This window comes from Dioszegia hungarica (genome assembly GCF_025882075.1).
Source record: "Dioszegia hungarica strain PDD-24b-2 chromosome Unknown MKK02contig_5, whole genome shotgun sequence".
NCBI classification, from domain to species: domain Eukaryota; kingdom Fungi; phylum Basidiomycota; class Tremellomycetes; order Tremellales; family Bulleribasidiaceae; genus Dioszegia; species Dioszegia hungarica.
The window spans coordinates 804,745-822,148 of NW_026515767.1; the positions used below are offsets into that span (position 1 = coordinate 804,745).

General features: G+C 56.7%; 7 protein-coding genes across 7 annotated transcripts; 6 read left to right on the plus strand and 1 right to left on the minus strand.

Moving 5' to 3' along the window:
- Positions 1–178: 178 nt before the first annotated feature.
- MKK02DRAFT_42075 (putative cytoplasm protein) lies at positions 179–5,079 on the plus strand (the record flags this gene model as incomplete). The annotated part of the gene is made up of 12 exons (XM_053091828.1): positions 179–267; positions 315–1,259; positions 1,304–1,552; positions 1,589–1,678; positions 1,724–2,032; positions 2,082–2,372; positions 2,422–2,647; positions 2,698–2,987; positions 3,046–3,382; positions 3,441–4,292; positions 4,339–4,666; positions 4,721–5,079. 12 exons carry the CDS (start codon positions 179–181, stop codon positions 5,077–5,079), a joined length of 4,365 nt encoding a protein of 1,454 aa, XP_052948810.1.
- Positions 5,080–5,301: 222 nt separating this feature from the next.
- On the plus strand, positions 5,302–6,846 carry MKK02DRAFT_21811 (kinase-like domain-containing protein; the record flags this gene model as incomplete). Its single annotated transcript, XM_053086466.1, has 5 exons — positions 5,302–5,452; positions 5,537–5,861; positions 5,908–6,217; positions 6,261–6,604; positions 6,651–6,846. The coding sequence occupies 5 exons, from the start codon at positions 5,302–5,304 to the stop codon at positions 6,844–6,846; spliced, it is 1,326 nt and encodes a 441-aa protein (XP_052948811.1).
- Positions 6,847–7,439: 593 nt separating this feature from the next.
- MKK02DRAFT_5597 (P-loop containing nucleoside triphosphate hydrolase protein) lies at positions 7,440–9,016 on the plus strand (the record flags this gene model as incomplete). The annotated part of the gene is made up of 7 exons (XM_053093674.1): positions 7,440–7,531; positions 7,585–7,654; positions 7,730–7,838; positions 7,894–8,286; positions 8,319–8,491; positions 8,540–8,730; positions 8,776–9,016. Coding segments are annotated over 7 exons (1,269 nt in total), but the record flags the coding sequence as incomplete, so codon positions are not given.
- Positions 9,017–11,232: 2,216 nt separating this feature from the next.
- On the plus strand, positions 11,233–12,027 carry MKK02DRAFT_42077 (uncharacterized protein; the record flags this gene model as incomplete). The annotated part of the gene is made up of 1 exon (XM_053091829.1): positions 11,233–12,027. The coding sequence occupies one exon, from the start codon at positions 11,233–11,235 to the stop codon at positions 12,025–12,027; it is 795 nt and encodes a 264-aa protein (XP_052948813.1).
- A 626-nt stretch (positions 12,028–12,653) lies between these two features.
- MKK02DRAFT_42078 (uncharacterized protein) lies at positions 12,654–13,439 on the plus strand (the record flags this gene model as incomplete). Its single annotated transcript, XM_053091830.1, has 1 exon — positions 12,654–13,439. The coding sequence occupies one exon, from the start codon at positions 12,654–12,656 to the stop codon at positions 13,437–13,439; it is 786 nt and encodes a 261-aa protein (XP_052948814.1).
- A 261-nt stretch (positions 13,440–13,700) lies between these two features.
- MKK02DRAFT_21724 (translation protein) lies at positions 13,701–14,812 on the minus strand (the record flags this gene model as incomplete). The annotated part of the gene is made up of 4 exons (XM_053086456.1): positions 13,701–14,039; positions 14,083–14,194; positions 14,242–14,522; positions 14,567–14,812. 4 exons carry the CDS (start codon positions 14,810–14,812, stop codon positions 13,701–13,703), a joined length of 978 nt encoding a protein of 325 aa, XP_052948815.1.
- Positions 14,813–15,651: 839 nt separating this feature from the next.
- On the plus strand, positions 15,652–17,152 carry MKK02DRAFT_21775 (uncharacterized protein; the record flags this gene model as incomplete). Its single annotated transcript, XM_053086464.1, has 5 exons — positions 15,652–15,739; positions 15,785–16,283; positions 16,329–16,671; positions 16,723–16,896; positions 16,949–17,152. 5 exons carry the CDS (start codon positions 15,652–15,654, stop codon positions 17,150–17,152), a joined length of 1,308 nt encoding a protein of 435 aa, XP_052948816.1.
- Positions 17,153–17,404: the final 252 nt, after the last annotated feature.

Genomic DNA, 17,404 nt, shown 5'->3' on the forward strand with positions numbered 1-17,404 from the left:
TCGAAGGTCATGGTGGCGAGCTGGTCAAGATCCCGGCGGAAGCAGATGTCAAGCTTCTTTCCGTTGGAAGCAAGCGAGCCAAATATTGCTTTGCTCAGGAGGCAGACTTGAAGGTAAGGTAACATTTCACCTACCCATCCTACCCAAGTTCGCCATCAAGCTTCATACATCGGACAAGATGGCCGCAGGCGAAGCCAGCTTGGCGTCAGAGCTACTGAGCCTAAAGAAGGCGCTTCCAAAGACCCCACCTAGCGAGCTAGGGAAGAGGTACGCCGAACTTCCTTCAAAATCTTCGCCTATTGCTAACAGAGTAGCGACACCTTGTCGGACAGTATTCGCCTCGTCACGCAGAAGACGCTACCGGGACATCATCCAGACCAGCTAGCCTTGCTGCTAGTTCTGCTCAAGCAGCTCAGGCAAGCTGTCCCCCTTGGTCCCAGCGCCGACCGAAGCGCCCTGCTCGATGTCATCCAAGACACCCTCGGTCCCGCCTTTCTCCCTGGCGGTAGCATCGCAGATCTCCTTCTGCTCAATTTCGAGCATTCGATGAAGGCGCACCAGTTCCGAGCGCTCGAGTGTACCCATGCGGTAGCTCGGCTCGCCTCCGCCCTTTCGGAAAGCGGTTCCGGGGTCATCTCGCTCGAGCCGCTCTTCCTCGTTGGCTATCGGTCGGGGATGATCAACAAGCCAAGCTTGCTGATCGTCAGCAATCTTCTGGAGGCTGTTTCTGAGTCGGCAGTCCCGGAGGACCTGCTCCCGGCGATGCTGGACGGTCTGAAATTGCCGGACAATGGGACATTACGTGCGGGCATCATCGTCGGTATACTCGAAAAGCGGCGATCTGGCCCCACGCCGTTGTCTGATCAAGACATCGTCCATCTCGTCCTACCTCTACTCGGCTCGTCCACCTCGACAAACATCAAGAATAACATGAATCGATATCTCCTCCCGTCCCTGTTCAAGGCTTTCCCCGGAACGCTCCCCGCTCTTCTGGCAGCTCTCGCAGCGGCGGATGACGACGAGACCTTCACGTCCTGGGTGTCTGTCGCTTCGCTGGGCGTCTCGCTTGGCTTACTGGAGCTGGACCAAGTCCCCGCAAAGGACCTGCGCGACGCGCTGAGTCATGAAGACGCCGCCGTGCGACTGAAGGCGTTCGACGTGGTCACCGGGTGCAAGGACAGCTGCAAGCTGCTGACCGAGGGGGTTATTACTTTGGTGAAGGAGGCGCTGCTGGTCAACGCAATCTTGCCAGGATCAGGGTACGTCTCTTGCTACAACTAATGAAAATAGCTGACCATCGTAGAGCACGTTCAGACTTTGCCTCCGCCGCCTTTGTCTTCTTCACCAACCTGAGGCAAGCCGGCACATTCGCTCGGCGGAAGCTTCGCAAGCCTAACGCAGACACTTCGGCCACAAGTCCTGAAGCGATATCCCTTGAGATCCTGCGGAAGTTCCATTTATGGTTCATCCAGGACTTGATCGATCCTGCCCTCGTCAGCGCCCGGCGGATCCCGGTGTACCGTCCTCTCTTCGCGCTTCAGATGCTGGAACAGTACGTGGGTGTCTTTGGCGAAGATGAGACAGTCAGGGACGTGGTGTATACGGACAGGATGGTGAAGCTCTTGATTGGGTGTCAAGCCAGCGAGTTTACCGAAGTTCGCGGAAGGGCAAGAACAATGTAAGCTTTCCTATTCATAGCGCGACTGCAAGCTGATGTTTCCAGACTCAAGTCGGCGCCTTCTCCTCTCCCAGGCTATCCATCCCTCGACAGTCCAAACGCCCGCGCCCTTCTCCACTCCGCGTACTCATCCTTCTCCAACCCCCGTCGGACGCAGAACGACGCGGCCGTCGCTGGACTCTGTATTCTCTTCGAGAAGGTTCTCATACCATCAGATACTGCGGATGGGAAGGCGATACTCGCCTTTGTGGGCGGCGTGATCGATCAGCTGGAAGCGGAGCTGGTGAGAGGGGAAGAGGGGATCAAGCACGGGATGGATGATTTGGCGTTACATGGGCTGATTGCTGCTGCTAGGTACGCTCAGCTACAGCTTCCGTATCCTTCGCTTCAGCTAATCCTTCAGAGCGTTGATTGGCTGTGTCGATTTGCATGACCCATCTGCTCAACAGGCATGGCGACCATCAATGCACCGCCTCTCCGGTCTGATCAGTCGGATCTGGCAGCTCACGCGGACGATCATGTCCTTGTCATCCTCTGCCCCCGGCGAAGGCGCTCCTAACTCGGATGCTGGACCAGCACATGAGATTGCCAAGGCGTATCAGATGCTCTCGAATGGGCAGGACGAGGAGGATGACGGCGAGGTGGATACGAGGAAGATTCTGTCGGCTTGTTGGAGAGCTACCAAGGAAGCATCGTGAGCTCCCCTCTTCATGAACGTGTAAAGGTAGAGCTGACGGCCACAGCGATCTACTATCTCTCATCATCGCTCAGCCTATATCGCAGGGTGGCGACACTCAAGCGGTATGGGCTAAGGAGGAAGTCCACCAGGCCGGTCGGCAGTATCTCCAGTGGATGCACGAGATCCGGCATCGCGGAACATTCTCCAAGGTCGCTCTGGCGTTCGCGTCTGTTATTGACGCCGTCAAGACGTCGGAGTCTCTGCGCGATCTGGCTGATCAATGGCTTGAGGTAAGCTAGCTCTTTGTCCAATCCCGCAGTAGCAATAGCTGACACTCCAGCTCGAGCTAGAAGCCATTACGGACGACACGCTGTCTACTACCCGCAGATCCGCCGCCCTCCCTTACTCCCTCTTGTCGATTGTCGCGGGAGACGAGATACTCCTCAACAAGGCAATCGATCGACTCATCGACCTTGCCCGGCTCGACAACTCGTCCACTTCCGACATCACCCGCGTGCACTGTTTCAACATTCTCAAGATTGTTCTTCTGGACGCGAGGCAGACTCGGTTGTTCAACAATTACTTTGAGAGGACAGTGATGACTGCAGTAGCTGCGTTCTCTTCCGCCAAGTAAGCTGCGCGGCGCTCTGTCCCGTCAGGCTCGGAAGCACAAAGCTGACAAACCCAGCTGGAACGTCCGAAATGTCGGCCTCATCCTATTCTCCACCCTAGTCCACCGCTCCCTCACCCCCTCGCGCGGCAGCCCCGATTTCCACGCGTCCCGTATGACCCTCGCCGGCCGGCAGACATTTGCCGCATGGCACGCCAAGCACCCCAAGCTGCTCCCGTACATCGTACGATATCTCAGCGGGGAGATGCCAGGCTTGCCGAGCGCAGGGGAACACTCGCCGTTGTTCCCCATGTTGATCATTATTCGGAGTTTGAGGTGGAGTGAGAAGGGCGGGGAGGTTCAGGAGGGTTTAAAGGGGGTGGTGAGGCCGCACTTGGGCAGCCCTGAGCGACAGGTAAGTTGGACGGTTTATGAGATCCCCTCGAGACCCGGACCGAGAGCTCATACTGTAGGTACGGGAAGTCGCGGCTCAAGCGCTGTCGTCTCTCCTCTCACCGGCCGAAGCGCTTCACGAGGCCACCCAGTGGCCCTGGTTGGACCCTCGTGATTTCAACGCAATCCACGGTCAGCTCGTATACGTCCGGAATCTGATTTCGAGCGTCGTCGAATGGACTACCGCCTCCGCCGAGGAAGTATCGGCGGTTGAATCGCTCCTCCGCTTCAGGTACGACTTGTATACCAAGCTGCCTTGTCCGCCTATCCTCACCGAGCTGCTTCACTGCATCTCCAGGTATATTATTAACACCACGCCATCCCCCGATTTCATTGACTGGCCGGGTACCTCGGCTATATCTATCATCTCAGCACCGCGCTCGCCTCTCCCCGGTGCCGATGCCCTCCTCGTAGCCGCGGCCGACCTGGCGCTATCGCACCAGCCAAGCGAAGCTGCTACCCTCGCGATCCTGGCAAGCTCATCTGAATCGTGCCGTCTCGTAGGCCTGGAACGCCTATCCACCCCATCCAGCTCGCGCACAGCCGCAGTCTTCGAACGCGTAGCTGAGGTCGTCATATCGGAGAGGATTAGTAATGCTATCCGGCCCGCCGCGCTCGAAGCGCTGTCTCATTCGGAAGGAGAGTCATGGCCGGCAACCGTCCTGGAGGGTATACCCTCTTCGCGCCGACTCGACCTGCGGGACGCAGTCGTCGGGCTGCTCTCAGCCAGGTGCATTCCTCTGCGAGAGGCTGCACTGCCAGCTGCAGCGTGGGCAGTGATGTGGTGTAGGGAGCAGAGTGGTGGAGGCGATGCAGACAATGGGCTGGAGAGGCTAGCTAGGGTGATTCTGAACGCTTCGCAGGAAACACAGGTGCGTTTGTCATTCACGTGCGGCGGTACTTATCCTGATCTCCCAGTCTCAACCCCGCCGAGAAGTAGCCATCACATCCCTCATTCACCTCCAACCCATCCTCTTCCCTTCCACTCCGTCCACCGAAATCAGCTCCAACATCCTCCTACTCCTCCATCAGGCCCTCCTCCGCCTACTTCAAGACGACGACGAGGACGTCCGGCTCATAGCGGCCGATCTCGTCCGCAACGGTCTGGGCTTCTCACGAGCCATCACCCACTCCCGTGCCGTGGAGGCATGGTGGGCTTGGCTAGGCGGGTATCTGGACATGGTGGAAGTGAGGGCGCCGTGGGTGCGGTGGTGGGGGGAGTTGGCGGTGAATAGGGCTGATCTCGGTATGTCATCTACAAGCACCTCTCGGACCGGGAAGAGACAATCTGACACATCAGATGAGGACCTAGCCATCCTGCAGCCTGCAAAGACGGATCATCGTGCCTTCACCTCGGCCGACCTGTTCGCGCAGGAAAAGCCGAATCTGTTTCGCGATCCGCTTAATGATGCCCAACACGCGTCTCATCTACTCGAACGACTGCGGCAAAGCGGAGGCGACCGTTCCTCAGGCTCAGCGGATGCCTCGAGTGTGGCGGACGGAGCAGGTCTCGTCGAGGAGGTCAGGAGATTTGAGAAGGCGGGGGCAGAGAGGGCAGGGGAGATCAGCCCGATTGATGATGCTTGGCGGGTGATGGGGATATTGCCGGCCTATCTGGAGGTTTTGGAGAGAGCATTCCCTCCGTCTACGAGTCAGTAGATAGAGAGCTACCGCAGTCATGCACACATCCTATCCCGGTCCAGTACCCCACACTAGCTCGCAGGCCCGCAGCTCTCGGCCAAAAGCAGCACGAGGTGCCCTTACGGCATGGTCCGACCGCCGGCCACTTTGCATAGCCGGCGAGACCATCTTCCCCACTTCTTCTGCTTATTGGACTTGACTTTTGCTTGCATCCCTACCTATATCATCAGCTAGTACGCGATGTCAGACCAGAGCTCGTCAGGGGAGAAAAAGATAGGGCAGGAGTTTGGGGCCATTCGAGCACCCCTACCGCTCGACAAGCTCGTGCCTTTCCTCGAAAAGAACGTGAGGGACTATAAGGGTCCGCTTGAGATCCAGCAATTTAAAGTGAGTACTTTCTTGGCTGGACTGAGTATGAGCTAACAAGTCAGTACGGACAGGCAAGTCTCCCATCCCACGGCCCTCACAGCTCCAGCTGACCTCCAGTCTAACCCCACATATCTCCTCAAAACCCCTTCGCAATCTTATGTCCTCCGTCGCGCTCCCTCTGGCGCCCTCCTCAGTCCGACCGCTCACCGCGTCGACCGAGAGTACGCCATACTGCACGCTATCAACCTGTACAATGATACTCTGTCAGCGAGCGACCGCGCGGCTCACGGCGTACCTGTACCCAAGGTGTATTGCCTGTGTATGGAGCCGGAAATCGCCGGAAGTGCATTCTACGTGATGGAGTTCTTGAAGGGACGTATCTTCCAGGATGTCCGGATGCAGCAGATCCAGAAAGACGAGAGGAGGGAGTGGTAAGCTAGGCTCTTCTCGTTGGTGGGAATCAAGCTAAATCCATAGCTGGAAATCCGCCATCAAGACCCTGACCAACCTCTCTTCCCTCCCTTTACCCCTCAAACACCTGCCCGACAACTTTGCTCCTCCACCTCAGACCAAGCCGTACTTTCCGCGCCAAGTCAACTCGTTGCTCAAGGTATCGGCGGCGCAGTCGGCTGCTCGATCATTAGAGTCAGGGAAGGAAGTGGGGGAGATCTGGGGTACGAAAGAGCTCAGAGGATGGTTCGATCAGGGTGCGAAGGGGATCGCGGAGAGTGAGGGGAAGAGGGCAGTAGGGGGTGTGGTACATGGAGACTATAAGATTGATAACCTGGTGAGCACCCTGCGTTGCGCCTTATGACTGGGCTGACGAGCAGATCTTCCACCCTACCGAACCACGAGTTATCGGTATCCTCGACTGGGAGCTATGTACCCTCGGCTCCCCGCTCGCAGACCTCGGTAACCTTCTCTTACCATTCTCTATCGCTCCTCTATCGGACACAAGCGATGGCGGTCCCAACCCCCTCTCGGATCGAGCGGATCTCGGACTACTCGTCGGTCTTAAGGGAGTACCCACGGGAGAGAGCGGTCTGTCGCAGAGGGAAGAGATAGAAGGGTGGTGGGTCCAGGGTATGAATGATGGGGCAAAGTGGCATCGCGCCAAGGGGGAGAAGCAGGGCGGGAATGCGGATGACTGGAAGCTACCCATCCAGGGCATGGGGTATGTTCTTCTCACTTGTCTTACAGTATCTATGCTGACATGGTAGCTGGGTAAGATCGTGGATCCTCTTCAGGCTGGCTATCATCACGCAAGGTATTGCAGCTCGGGCATCATTGGGCCAGGCTAGCTCAGCGGACGCCAAGGCGGACAGTCGGGTTGTTTTCGACTTCTTTGGGAAGATGGCTTGGGAGTCAAAGAAGGATGCGGAGAAGGAGGAGGGTGGTGGAAAAGCTAAGTTGTAGATCCCGGACAGGAGGAGAAGAGGTAGTGTATCCGTATCATCTGTTGTGATTGTTGCGGCGGCTTAGTGGTGGATCGTACGGTCATAGCGGCTTGAGGGGTCAGCTGATAACATGGAGATGCTGATGACGACTAATTGGTCTCCTGATGGACGTGCCAATCTCGCTCACTGACTATCGCGTCTGATACCTTCGCCTCGCATAGCATACACCTTCTCTCCCCGCTGTACAGCTTAGTAAGCTGGAGGGTCATATACGATACCAGGAGCAAGGGAGCCAGCCGAAGGTGAGGTCAGTGCGAAGCAGGTGTCCACCGTGCATACTCTGTGCGGCTTCTTTCCTCCTTCACTTCTCACGATTCCGCTTTGACTTCTCACCGCGCAAACAGCTTCTTTTACCTGAAGCACTGACCTGGTCGATTGGGCGCTTTACAAGGAATATTTAGGAGGCTATTCCCCCTCCCCATCACCTTTCTTCTCCCTATGACCTCTTGGTTACCAAAATTGACTTCTTCCCTCTAGCCATCACCTCACTACCTTGACACTACACCTGATACCATATCATCCTCAAAGACTGAAGAGCTCGCTCCCAGGGGCAACATCTTTGACACCGCATACGCTCGAGACAAGAGGGCACTCATGGCCGCCATCAACAACGTTCGCTCGACCGGAGCAGCAGTAGACATCGAGTGAGCCTTTCCTATTATGGCCCTTCCTCCAGTGCACAGCTAACACAGATCAGCCTACCTACTATCGTCGTCGTCGGCTCACAAAGCTCGGGCAAGACTTCAATCTTGGAAGCGATATCAGGTGTAAGTGACCGGGTGACCGATCAGAGCGGCTACGATGGAGCCACCGGTAAGATCGGTCAACGCTGATATCGTCAGGTCAATCTTCCAAGGGCTGTGGGGACTACCACTCGCACTCCAACCGAAGTCCGATCAAGGCAAGACGTCGATGTTCCCTGGAATGCTGTTGTGAAGATCCGCCATGAGGGTGCTGCTACAGATCGAGTACGTTAGACTATCATTCCTTCCTGTCAGAGTGGGAGGCGACAGCTCATTTCACAATTCCCTGGGTCCGAGGCCGAGGTCCGTTTCGGCAAGGATCCACGACCCTAATCTCGTCCAGATCGCAGTACGTCGTGCCCAGCTCGCCATTCTCAATCCCAGTATCCTTCTCTACCGGTTCCTCGAATATGACATTCCGGCCGAGCCGGAGACGAACCCTCTTGGATCGACCCGTAAGCTTGCTTTCAGCAATGACGTGATAGTGCTGGAAATCACCGGTCCCCAGGTCACCGACCTGACTCTGGTGGATCTACCGGGTCTCATCCAAAACGTCGGTGAGGGAGAAGACAAGAATAATATCCAGCTGGTCGAAGACATGGTGAAGTCTTACATATCAAAAGACTGCCTCATTCTCCTCGTCATTACTATGAAAGGTCAAGTAGAGCACTTGGCACGGCTGACGAAGTAGACGATATCCACAATCAAAAGGCCGTCCTCCTCGCAAGGGAAGCGGACCCAGAGGGCAGGCGCACGGCGGGAGTGCTCAGCAAGGCAGACTCTCTGCGTGACAAGAGCGAGCGTGATCAGTGGCTCAAAGTGGTGAAGGGCCAGCGTGAACATTTGCACTACGGCTATTACGTGTGTGCCATCGTCTTTTTGTCCACGAGTTGAGCTGATAACGGTCAGGTCACTCGCCAGCCCGACGCGGATGCCCTCGCAGAGGGAATCTCATTTGCCAAGGCTCGAGCAGATGAAGAGGCCTTCTTCGCTACTCAATCGCCCTGGAGTTCCCTCGACATCCAGTATCAGAAGCGACTAGGCACGAAGAACCTTGCCGAGTTTCTCAGTGACCAGCTGTCCAAGTTGATCAGCAGACGGTACGTGATAAGTCCGCATGCTTGCTATAAGGGCTCACCCCAAAGACTTCCTGATGTCGAGGATAAAATTGCGCATCGCCGTCGACAGCTCCAGACAGAGCTCAAGTCGCTTGGCAGTGAACCATCGAACAATCCACTTACAACGATCGACTCTTTGGTTACCTCGTTCGCAGCGGAAATCGCGAAAGACGTCAAGGGCGAGGCAAAGCACGAGGCTTTCCTGCAGGCGTTAAATGCGGCAGCCGCGGACTACAAAACAGCGATCAAGAAGACCTGTCCCAATTTCGACGCCCGGGAGCGCGCCTCCTCGTCCACCCATCCCGAGGATCGAAAATTTCGCTGGTCCGAACGTCCTCGACGCCGTCATCGAACGGTCCTCGGAGAGGTTGTATGTGGACGATGTAAGATCTCTCATCGCCAAGTACGTCTCGCTTTCTCCTCCGAGCTGCAGACCGTAGCTGACGATGTAGCTGCCGCGCTCGTCAACTGCCCCCTCAGCTCCCACCATCCGCCTTTGACATACTGGTGGATCGTTCGACCTCGACCTGGGCGCAGCTCGCGCTTGATCTCCACGGGAAGGTCAAGCCAGTGGTACGTGCCCTTTTGGGACGAATCGTAGCCAGTACATTCGGACGGTGGAGATACGGCGGACTTGTTGTTCGCGCAAAGTGAGTGGTCCTCGAACAGAAGCGAGTCCGAACAGTGTCGCTGACTAGTCAGTGCCATCGTCGACAAGCAGCTCGATGCCCTATGTACCGACGCACAGCTCCAGATCGAGAAGAACGTCGCCCTCGAAAAACAGCCATACACCCTCAATACCGAGTCTCTCGAAATCGGTCGGAACAAGTACCTCTCGGTGCTGCGAAGCAAGCGTAAGAGTGTCGAGCAGCACGACGTGGCGGCTCAACTCAAGCCCATCAACGCTCCCTCGACTATCTCGCGCGACGGCGCCATCGATGGGCTCAACGCATCAAGTCCTATGCGGACCGAAGGGTATGACCAAGAGCTGGACCTCATGGCCCAAGCTAAGGCTTACTGGGAGATTGCGAACGACGTGAGACCAGTCTCACTATTCGCATGTCATACGACGGCTGACTCGCCAGCGCATCCTGGATAATGTACCTCGCATCCTAGACGCCGAGATCTTCAAGCGGCTCGAAAGCACCATGCGCGACGCGCTGACCGATGACCTCCCACTGTTCGGCGCGGATGCTTTGGACCGCTGCAAGGCTTTCATCGTGGAAGACCCTCGTATCGTGGCGGACAGGAGGGACCTGCAGACGCGCATCGATCGCCTGGCGAAAGCTCAAGAGGCGGTTCAGGCGTTTGGGAGGTGATCAGCAATATTGGATAGATGTCGATAGGCTGGGAACGAGCGGAGGTGTCAGGTTGTAGCATCCATGAGAGACCATGATCGTCTCTGCATCATCTTGGCGGCCTCCTTCGTCAACCTTTGGCTTTCGTAGGGTGACGGCTTAAGATCAGACGACGCCTCTCCCTGTGTGCAGTAGAGCGCTAGCCTGTTCCAGCTGATCAGTCAACCTACTGAGTCAACAATCGACTTCGTTGCTGTGTTTCCCGGCCGGGCGCCAGGCTGATCAGCGGAAAAGCGACTACATGGAGACGCGAGAGGGTGAGGCGGAAAAGCAGCGAAGGCTGAGTGGCGGGTCCTTCACGTGCTAGTTGGCGGAGCGGTATCTCACATCTCAGACACAGCTTTTCATTATGCAGATTACTATGCAGATTGAGTCAGAGCAGATGCTGATGGCCGTCGCTTTCTGCCGCCAGGGGTCGGTCTTGGCCGCTGAACTTTGGGATGCACGGCATTGAGGTGAATGTACGGCGAATACAAGGCGTTCGAAGCCAGCTCAAGCTAGGCTCGGTCCAAGCCCCTCACTTCATCTCACGAGGGGGGCCGACTTCAACGAGTCGATCGAGAGGCTTGGACCGCGCCTAAGCTCAAGCGGCGAAGCTTCGAGCAGCTTTAAGGGGCTGAAGTTTGCTCCGCATTCCTTCGCTTACGGCACTACCCGTGTTTCACATTCGCTCCCGGTAATCATCGTCGTCTACCGAGCACTCCTCACTCGTCAAGGTCTGACAGAACGTTCTGGCGCCTTCTGGTGGGCGTCACGAAACAAAGAGTACGTCAGAGAGCGTGCTACAAATCATTCAGCTAGATTGCACCGATCCCTTCACAATGAAAAGCTGTGCCCTATAAGGGGGACCTAGAACAAAGCAAGCTCCTTGCTCGTAGCGTTTCTACTTTCCGGAGCTGACTGGGCTGGCGAGATATAAGCTGGGCCCTTTCCCCGCTACTCATTGTCTTTCCTAAATCCTCACGCACCTAACGGCTTCCACTTTCACATATTGCTGTTCACTAATCAGGATTCAGCACCCAGACTTCGTCAGCTTGCTCTCTTGGTCTTGCCTCGACCTTCAGCTCATCACTATTCCGCCCTAGCCATATTATCCACGTCAACCTCAAGAGCATTCTATATCGCGATGCCTGACGAATACCCCAAGGTCCGCATCACCACGTACTACCGCAACCCGTGGTATCGGGACTCGCAAATGTCTGAGGAGCGGACCGGTTGCTCGCATGACCTGGTTCGCCACCTTCTTGCAGACCCGATGGGCAGACAAGCTTCAGGTCCGGATCAAGAGACGGCTCTTGAATCCACATTCAAGGAACTGGTTGATTTTCGTTTGGCTTGGGATGGTACCGATGATACCAAGGAGTGGACCGTGTCCGCGCTTCTGGGAGACTCAGTCGACACGCGTCTCCATCCTGAGATCACTTGGATCCAGGTTCGTGTCATCCCCGACTCGCAGACCGGTTTCGGCCATAAAAAACCCATCTGCGCAGAACCCTACGTCGGCAAAGAAGCCTTCATTTTCGTCGGGTCGGGCGACCCGCGCGATGACTCTCAGCGGTCTGGAACTTATGTCCCCATCGACACCGAGTTGGCCTCTGCTCTCGCTGTCAAAGACATTTCCTCCGGGCGCCTATACGGGCGCTTCCCCGAGACCCTGTCCCGTTTGGCGATCGCGGAGGCGGAGGAAGCAAACAAGGACTTGGATGTGAAGCGCTCGATGATCAAGGCCGGCCTGCCAGAGGACATCGGACAGTCAACTGCGGCGTATGTCTGTGGCAAGACAGACAAGGTCGATGAGAGAATCACTCGAATCTGCCTGTTCGCTCCTCCGGAGCCCTCCAAAGATGGCCGACCCGCCCTCTTCACCCATGACCGGTTCTGGGAATACCCCAAGTCTCGCACCGATTCTGACTCGGAATGAGGAGCGAGCGTTGCCACCGAGCGCTGCGGCAGAGAGTGGAAGTGTGACGGAGTCTGAGGTAGAGGTGTGTATATGAGAGAGCTGCTGGCCTGACGTATCGTATGAGACTCGCTGTGAAGCTTATTACTCATTCTGAAGCCCGGGTGCACGGTTTCTCGTCTTCTCTTGGGTAGCCGAGAAGTACACTGGACCTGAAGCATGTTGACACTCGTGTGGGTTTCGAAGGCTTGACAATTGGCTCAGTGTGGACTGTTGTATGAGTCCACGTCAAGAGATATTAGCATGATCAGCTAATGGTGCTTTGGGAAGGGACGTGGAACTCTCTAGAGCACCATACAGTTCTCAAGCAGATTGAGCTCCTCCTTTCATCCGCTGAAAGCTCACCATAGGAAAGGGGTGTAGAGAGAAAGGAAGACCTATGTCGAGGCGTTTCGCGCCCTGCTGGCTCTATATGCTATAAGCTAGAGCCGCCGGCCACTTTCCCTCCTGCCCTCACATTCCCACTCATCCGACCATCCGCTTCAATCCTTCTCAGCTCTACCTCTTCATCTGTAGACGGCACAGCTGCCTCCGCACTGCTTGCTCTCTCATAAGGCTACTCATCCTTCTCAACGCACATTCACGCCATGTACTCCGGTGACGGGGCATACTCTGATGACGACTCCTCGGCGGCGCCCTCCCCTTCTGAGCCGTCAGGCTGCGCGGTCGACATCTACACCCTCATCGACCGAGACTACGTCATCTTCAGCGAGGGGAGGATCAGCGATGAGCTGGCTGACCATATCACGGCGAAGAACAAGTCGGAGCTGTGCGCTGACAAAGCAGAGGCGGAGATGACAGCCCTCGAGGACGAGTTGACGAACCTCTTGCTCGGTCCCGAGGTGTACGATCCCAGCGCAGACGACGGGTGTGCCACTGCCAGGACCCACTCCGAAGTCTGGGCCCTTGCCGGCGACGAGACCGGAGCTGCGACCGGTCTTGATTCCGTCGTTAATTGCATCCTGGGGAGAGGCCAGACCGCCGACACGATCCGGCACGTCCAACTGGTCGTCAAGCGCGATCCTGATCACGGAAGCACCGCAGTCGAGCACGTTTTCCCATACACCGAGGACAAGTCCTTCATCTGGCTCGGGACGAATCATGGCAGGTTACACCATCTTATTCCGATCAAATACAGGGTGGCTCAGAGACTCGCCTTCTCTCCACCTGAAGACAGCCTGCTCTTGAGCTACCTGTCCGGGATCTTTTCCGGGGGTACTGTGGACAGCAGTGTTGCGGGTGCATTGTCCGCTGGCTTGATCGGAGGGGGGTCCGCCTGGCCTGAGGGGTGGACTGAGCTTATGGTGTTGCTTGGCAGGAAACCCAATCTAGACGGGACTCCTCAGGACGAGTCGGCGCTGGAGAGCCATTGATTTTGATGGGCAAGGGAGTGAAGACCAAGGCAAGGTGTACGTGGGAGGCGAGATTATTGATGCGGTGCGGTGTGACCAAGGTGTATGTAGGTCATGTCTGGCATGTATGACTTCATCACGACCGAGCAGACCATTTCGGCTTGTCAGCGGGTATCAATTGGGAGACTCGCGAGGGCCGCGTCGAATTGTTCGTGGAACAGTCAGATTCGCCATTAGTACCGTATAAGCGCCATCTTGCACACGTCCATACATCCTCCACACCTACTTCTGGCCCTTCCCAGCCCACTCAACCACCCCCTCCCACCCCGCCTTCTTCGCCCCCTCCCTGCTCATACCGGGCGTAGGCAAACCCGTCACTCCCTGGCCTAACCACTTGTCCTGCTCTTTCCCCTTCCTGAACCCCGCCTGCGCCTTGTAGACCACGCCCTTCTTGGCATCCCTGACGGAAACGAATGCTTCGTCTGAGCCAGGAACGGCACCCCGGACGAAAATGAGGTTGAGGGCGGTATCGATGCGGTGGACGAGGAGGTTGGAGGTGGTGCGTTTGACGGCGCCCATGTGGCCTGCCATCTTTTTACCGGGGAGGACTCGGCCGGGGTCCTAAAAGTCAGCAAAAGAGCCACCTGGATGAAGGGAGACGTACCTGATGTTGTCCAGTAGAACCCCCAGATCGGTGGGTCAAGGACACACCGTGTGTCGCCTTGAGACCCCTCATTCCGTGCCGCTTCATAGGCCCCTGGAAGCCCTTGCCGATACTATTCAGTCAGCTCTGCCTCTCAGTGTGATCATCGCGATAACTGACGATGTCGCCGACACGTCCACCAACTGCCCCGGGACAAAGTGCCCCGCCGATATCTCCGTTCCTACCGGTAAGACCGCATCCTGGGTCACCCTAAACTCCTGTACCTCATACTTCGGTGGTACACCCGCCTTTCTGAAATGTCCGAGCAGCTGGGCCGAGGTGGTCTTCTCGGGCCGATCTGAAGCGCCGAGCTGGAGCGTGTGGAGGTGGGCGGTGGATGATGGGGTAGGGGTGGTGGATGGTGGTGGAGGGGTATGTTGGACGACTTGACATGCGTCAAGCTGTGGGTCAGCTAGTACCACTAGGACAGGACGTGTTAGCTTACCTGAAGTACAGTAACTGGCCATCTGCGCCCATCGTTATCCCAAAGAGCAGTCATCCCTCTCTTGCGTGCTATTGCGCCTGTACGCTGGGTATACGGTGTCCATTTGCCTGGGATCACCGAGGAGGTAGACGACTCGGGAAGATTGTCCACGACTGGCTGGACCAAGGTGGATGAGGACGCTTCCGATGCGGTCGCGAGTGACCTGAAGGAGCCGAGAGGGCGAAGGGATCGGAAGAGGCCCTTCATGGTGTTTCCAACTCGTTATTTTCCAGGGAGATTCGCGCTGGATGCGATTATGAGATGAGTAACCTGGAGCTCTGGTGGGTCCCGACAGTCAGGCTGTGTGAGCTAAGTGAAATAGAGAGCGAGTATACAGTAGTCGCAAGCAAAGAGGTCCGGTCGAGATGGAATTTCCAGCTGTGGTGGCGGCGATCGCCGTTCCGGGGTCTCCAAGCTCCAAAGCCTCGGCCCCTTTCTGCTCCTCCTTCCCGCAGTCACCGCAGGCAAAACAGCATACCATCCTATGCTACCCATATCTTGACTACATACCTCCATATCAGCACTATAGCCGCTCAACATACAGCCCAGACCTGTGTAGTATAGGTGAAAACACGAAAAGGAACGACCGCCCTACTTTAAAAACGGGTCATCTCGCCGGATCCAACCCTGAAACACCTCATCCCCCGCTCAAACAATATCTCAGCTAAACCATCATGTCGGCCAGTCCTCGACGACCGCCCAGCGTCCCCAATCTCCGCGGCGCATCCAACGGGCAGATGATGTCGGGTTCACCCTCCCGTGATCCCGGTCCGGATCCCAACTACTACCCCTCCAATCCCCAGCAAAACCAGCAGCAGTATCAGCAGGCCCCGGCCAACTTCCGTCCTCCCTCTGTGGCATCGTCATCACGCCCGGGTCCGCCTCGACCCACCATCGATACAAGCTACGCCAACGGCCAACCTTCGCAGCACCAGCAGCAGCACTACAACACTGCTCCCGTCCAGCCAAACTACCAGGACCCGTACTACGCCAACGGCGCTTCGAGGGATAGTACCTACCCGAGCATCAGCTCCCGGAAGAGTCAGATGACGCTCCCGGCGAGCGCTATTGATCCGAGGGAGGAGGAGAAGGCGCGGAGAGTCAGTGCGGCCCAAGGACCATTGCTCGACCAATGTAAGCTGAACGATCTACTTTCGCTGGATCAGAGCTGACATGCAGCCCACCTTCGACCAGGAAAATCCGCCTCTCTGCTCACGCACGACCGGACACTCGAGCTCTACCGCGAGAACGCCAAAAAGACCAACGATCCGGAACTCATGTTTGAGTTTTCAGTCTTCATGATTGACGCCGCCAAGTCTATGGTGCCGGACGGCGCCGAGACCGCCCCTCCCTCACCTACCGTCCCCGGCGCGCCCGTCGCGCCTCGCGTCAATCCCAACGTCCTCCTGGAGAAGCGGGACGAGCTGTACCGGGAAGCTACGGGCCTTCTCAAGAAGCTGGCGGATAAGGGGTACCCGGACGCCCAGTATTTCCTAGCAGACTGCTATGCGAATGGGATCGGGACGGTACGGAGCCGTCAAGATTTTGATCGGGCGTTCCCATTGTTTGTGTTGGCGGCGAAGCATGGGCACCCGGATGCGTGTTATAGGGCGGGAACGTGCTGTGAGAATGGGTGGGGATGTAGACGGGAGAATGCCAAGGCTATACAATTCTTCAAGTGGGTCAAAGCGCTCCCTTTTCGGGTCTATTGCTGACATTGCAGAAAAGCGGCAGTCGCACTCCACCCAGGCGCCATGTACCGACTCGGCACCGCCGAGCTAAACGGTCAGCTCGGCCTCACCCGATCCGCCAAGGAAGGGTACAAATGGCTCAAGCGGTCCGCCGAACACGCGACCGAAGAGTTTCCGCATGCCCTGCACGAGCTCGCGCTGCTGCATGAAAAGGGCATAGATAATGTCGTTTTTGTGGATTACGAGTATGCGGCCGAGCTCCTCGCGCAGGCGAGCGAGCTGGGATACGCGCCGAGCGCGTTCAAGCTGGGGGAGTGCTACGAGTATGGGAAGATGGATTGTCCGGTGGATCCGGCGTTGAGTATACATTACTATGTGAGCTGGCCAGCTATCGTAGCAGCACGGAGAGGATAAGCTGACGGGTAGAATATCGCCGCGACGCAAAACCACCCCGACGCGTGCTTTGCTCTGACGGCGTGGTATCTCGTCGGCTCGCCGGGCGTGCTTCCGCAGTCGGATACCGAGGCGTACCTATGGGCCAAGAAGGCTGCCGAGGCGGGGTTGGCAAAGGCGCAGTATGCCGTTGGATACTTTACCGAGGTAAGCCATGCAGCTCACAGGGTCGTCCGGCGGGATATAGCTGACAGAATAGACTGGAATAGGAGCCGACGCAGATCTCAAAACAGCCATGGAATGGTACAAGAAGGCAGCGGATGCCGGGGATAAACGCGCCACGAAGCGGATACAGACCGGATCGAGGAGTGCGGCGCTGGATAGACGGTTGGAGGTGGAGGCGATGAAGGATGAGAATTTGAAGGCGGGCAAGGATGGGAAGGATGGGTGTGTGATTATGTAGGGCGAAAATGAGAGAAGGAGAGAGACCGATGGGACTCAAGGACTTGAAGTGTACGGTGTAGCACTGTGATGTGGGGGTCTGGGCGACGATGACGAGGGGAAAGCTAGGGTATTGATATGTTGGGCCGCGTACACGATCTGAAAGAGCTTATAGACATGTATCACTTGATGGACAGTACTGTATATAATCTGATACCAGCACAATATAGGCTATTATAGATGACTACTTCCATGATCCCGCGCTTGCCTCGAC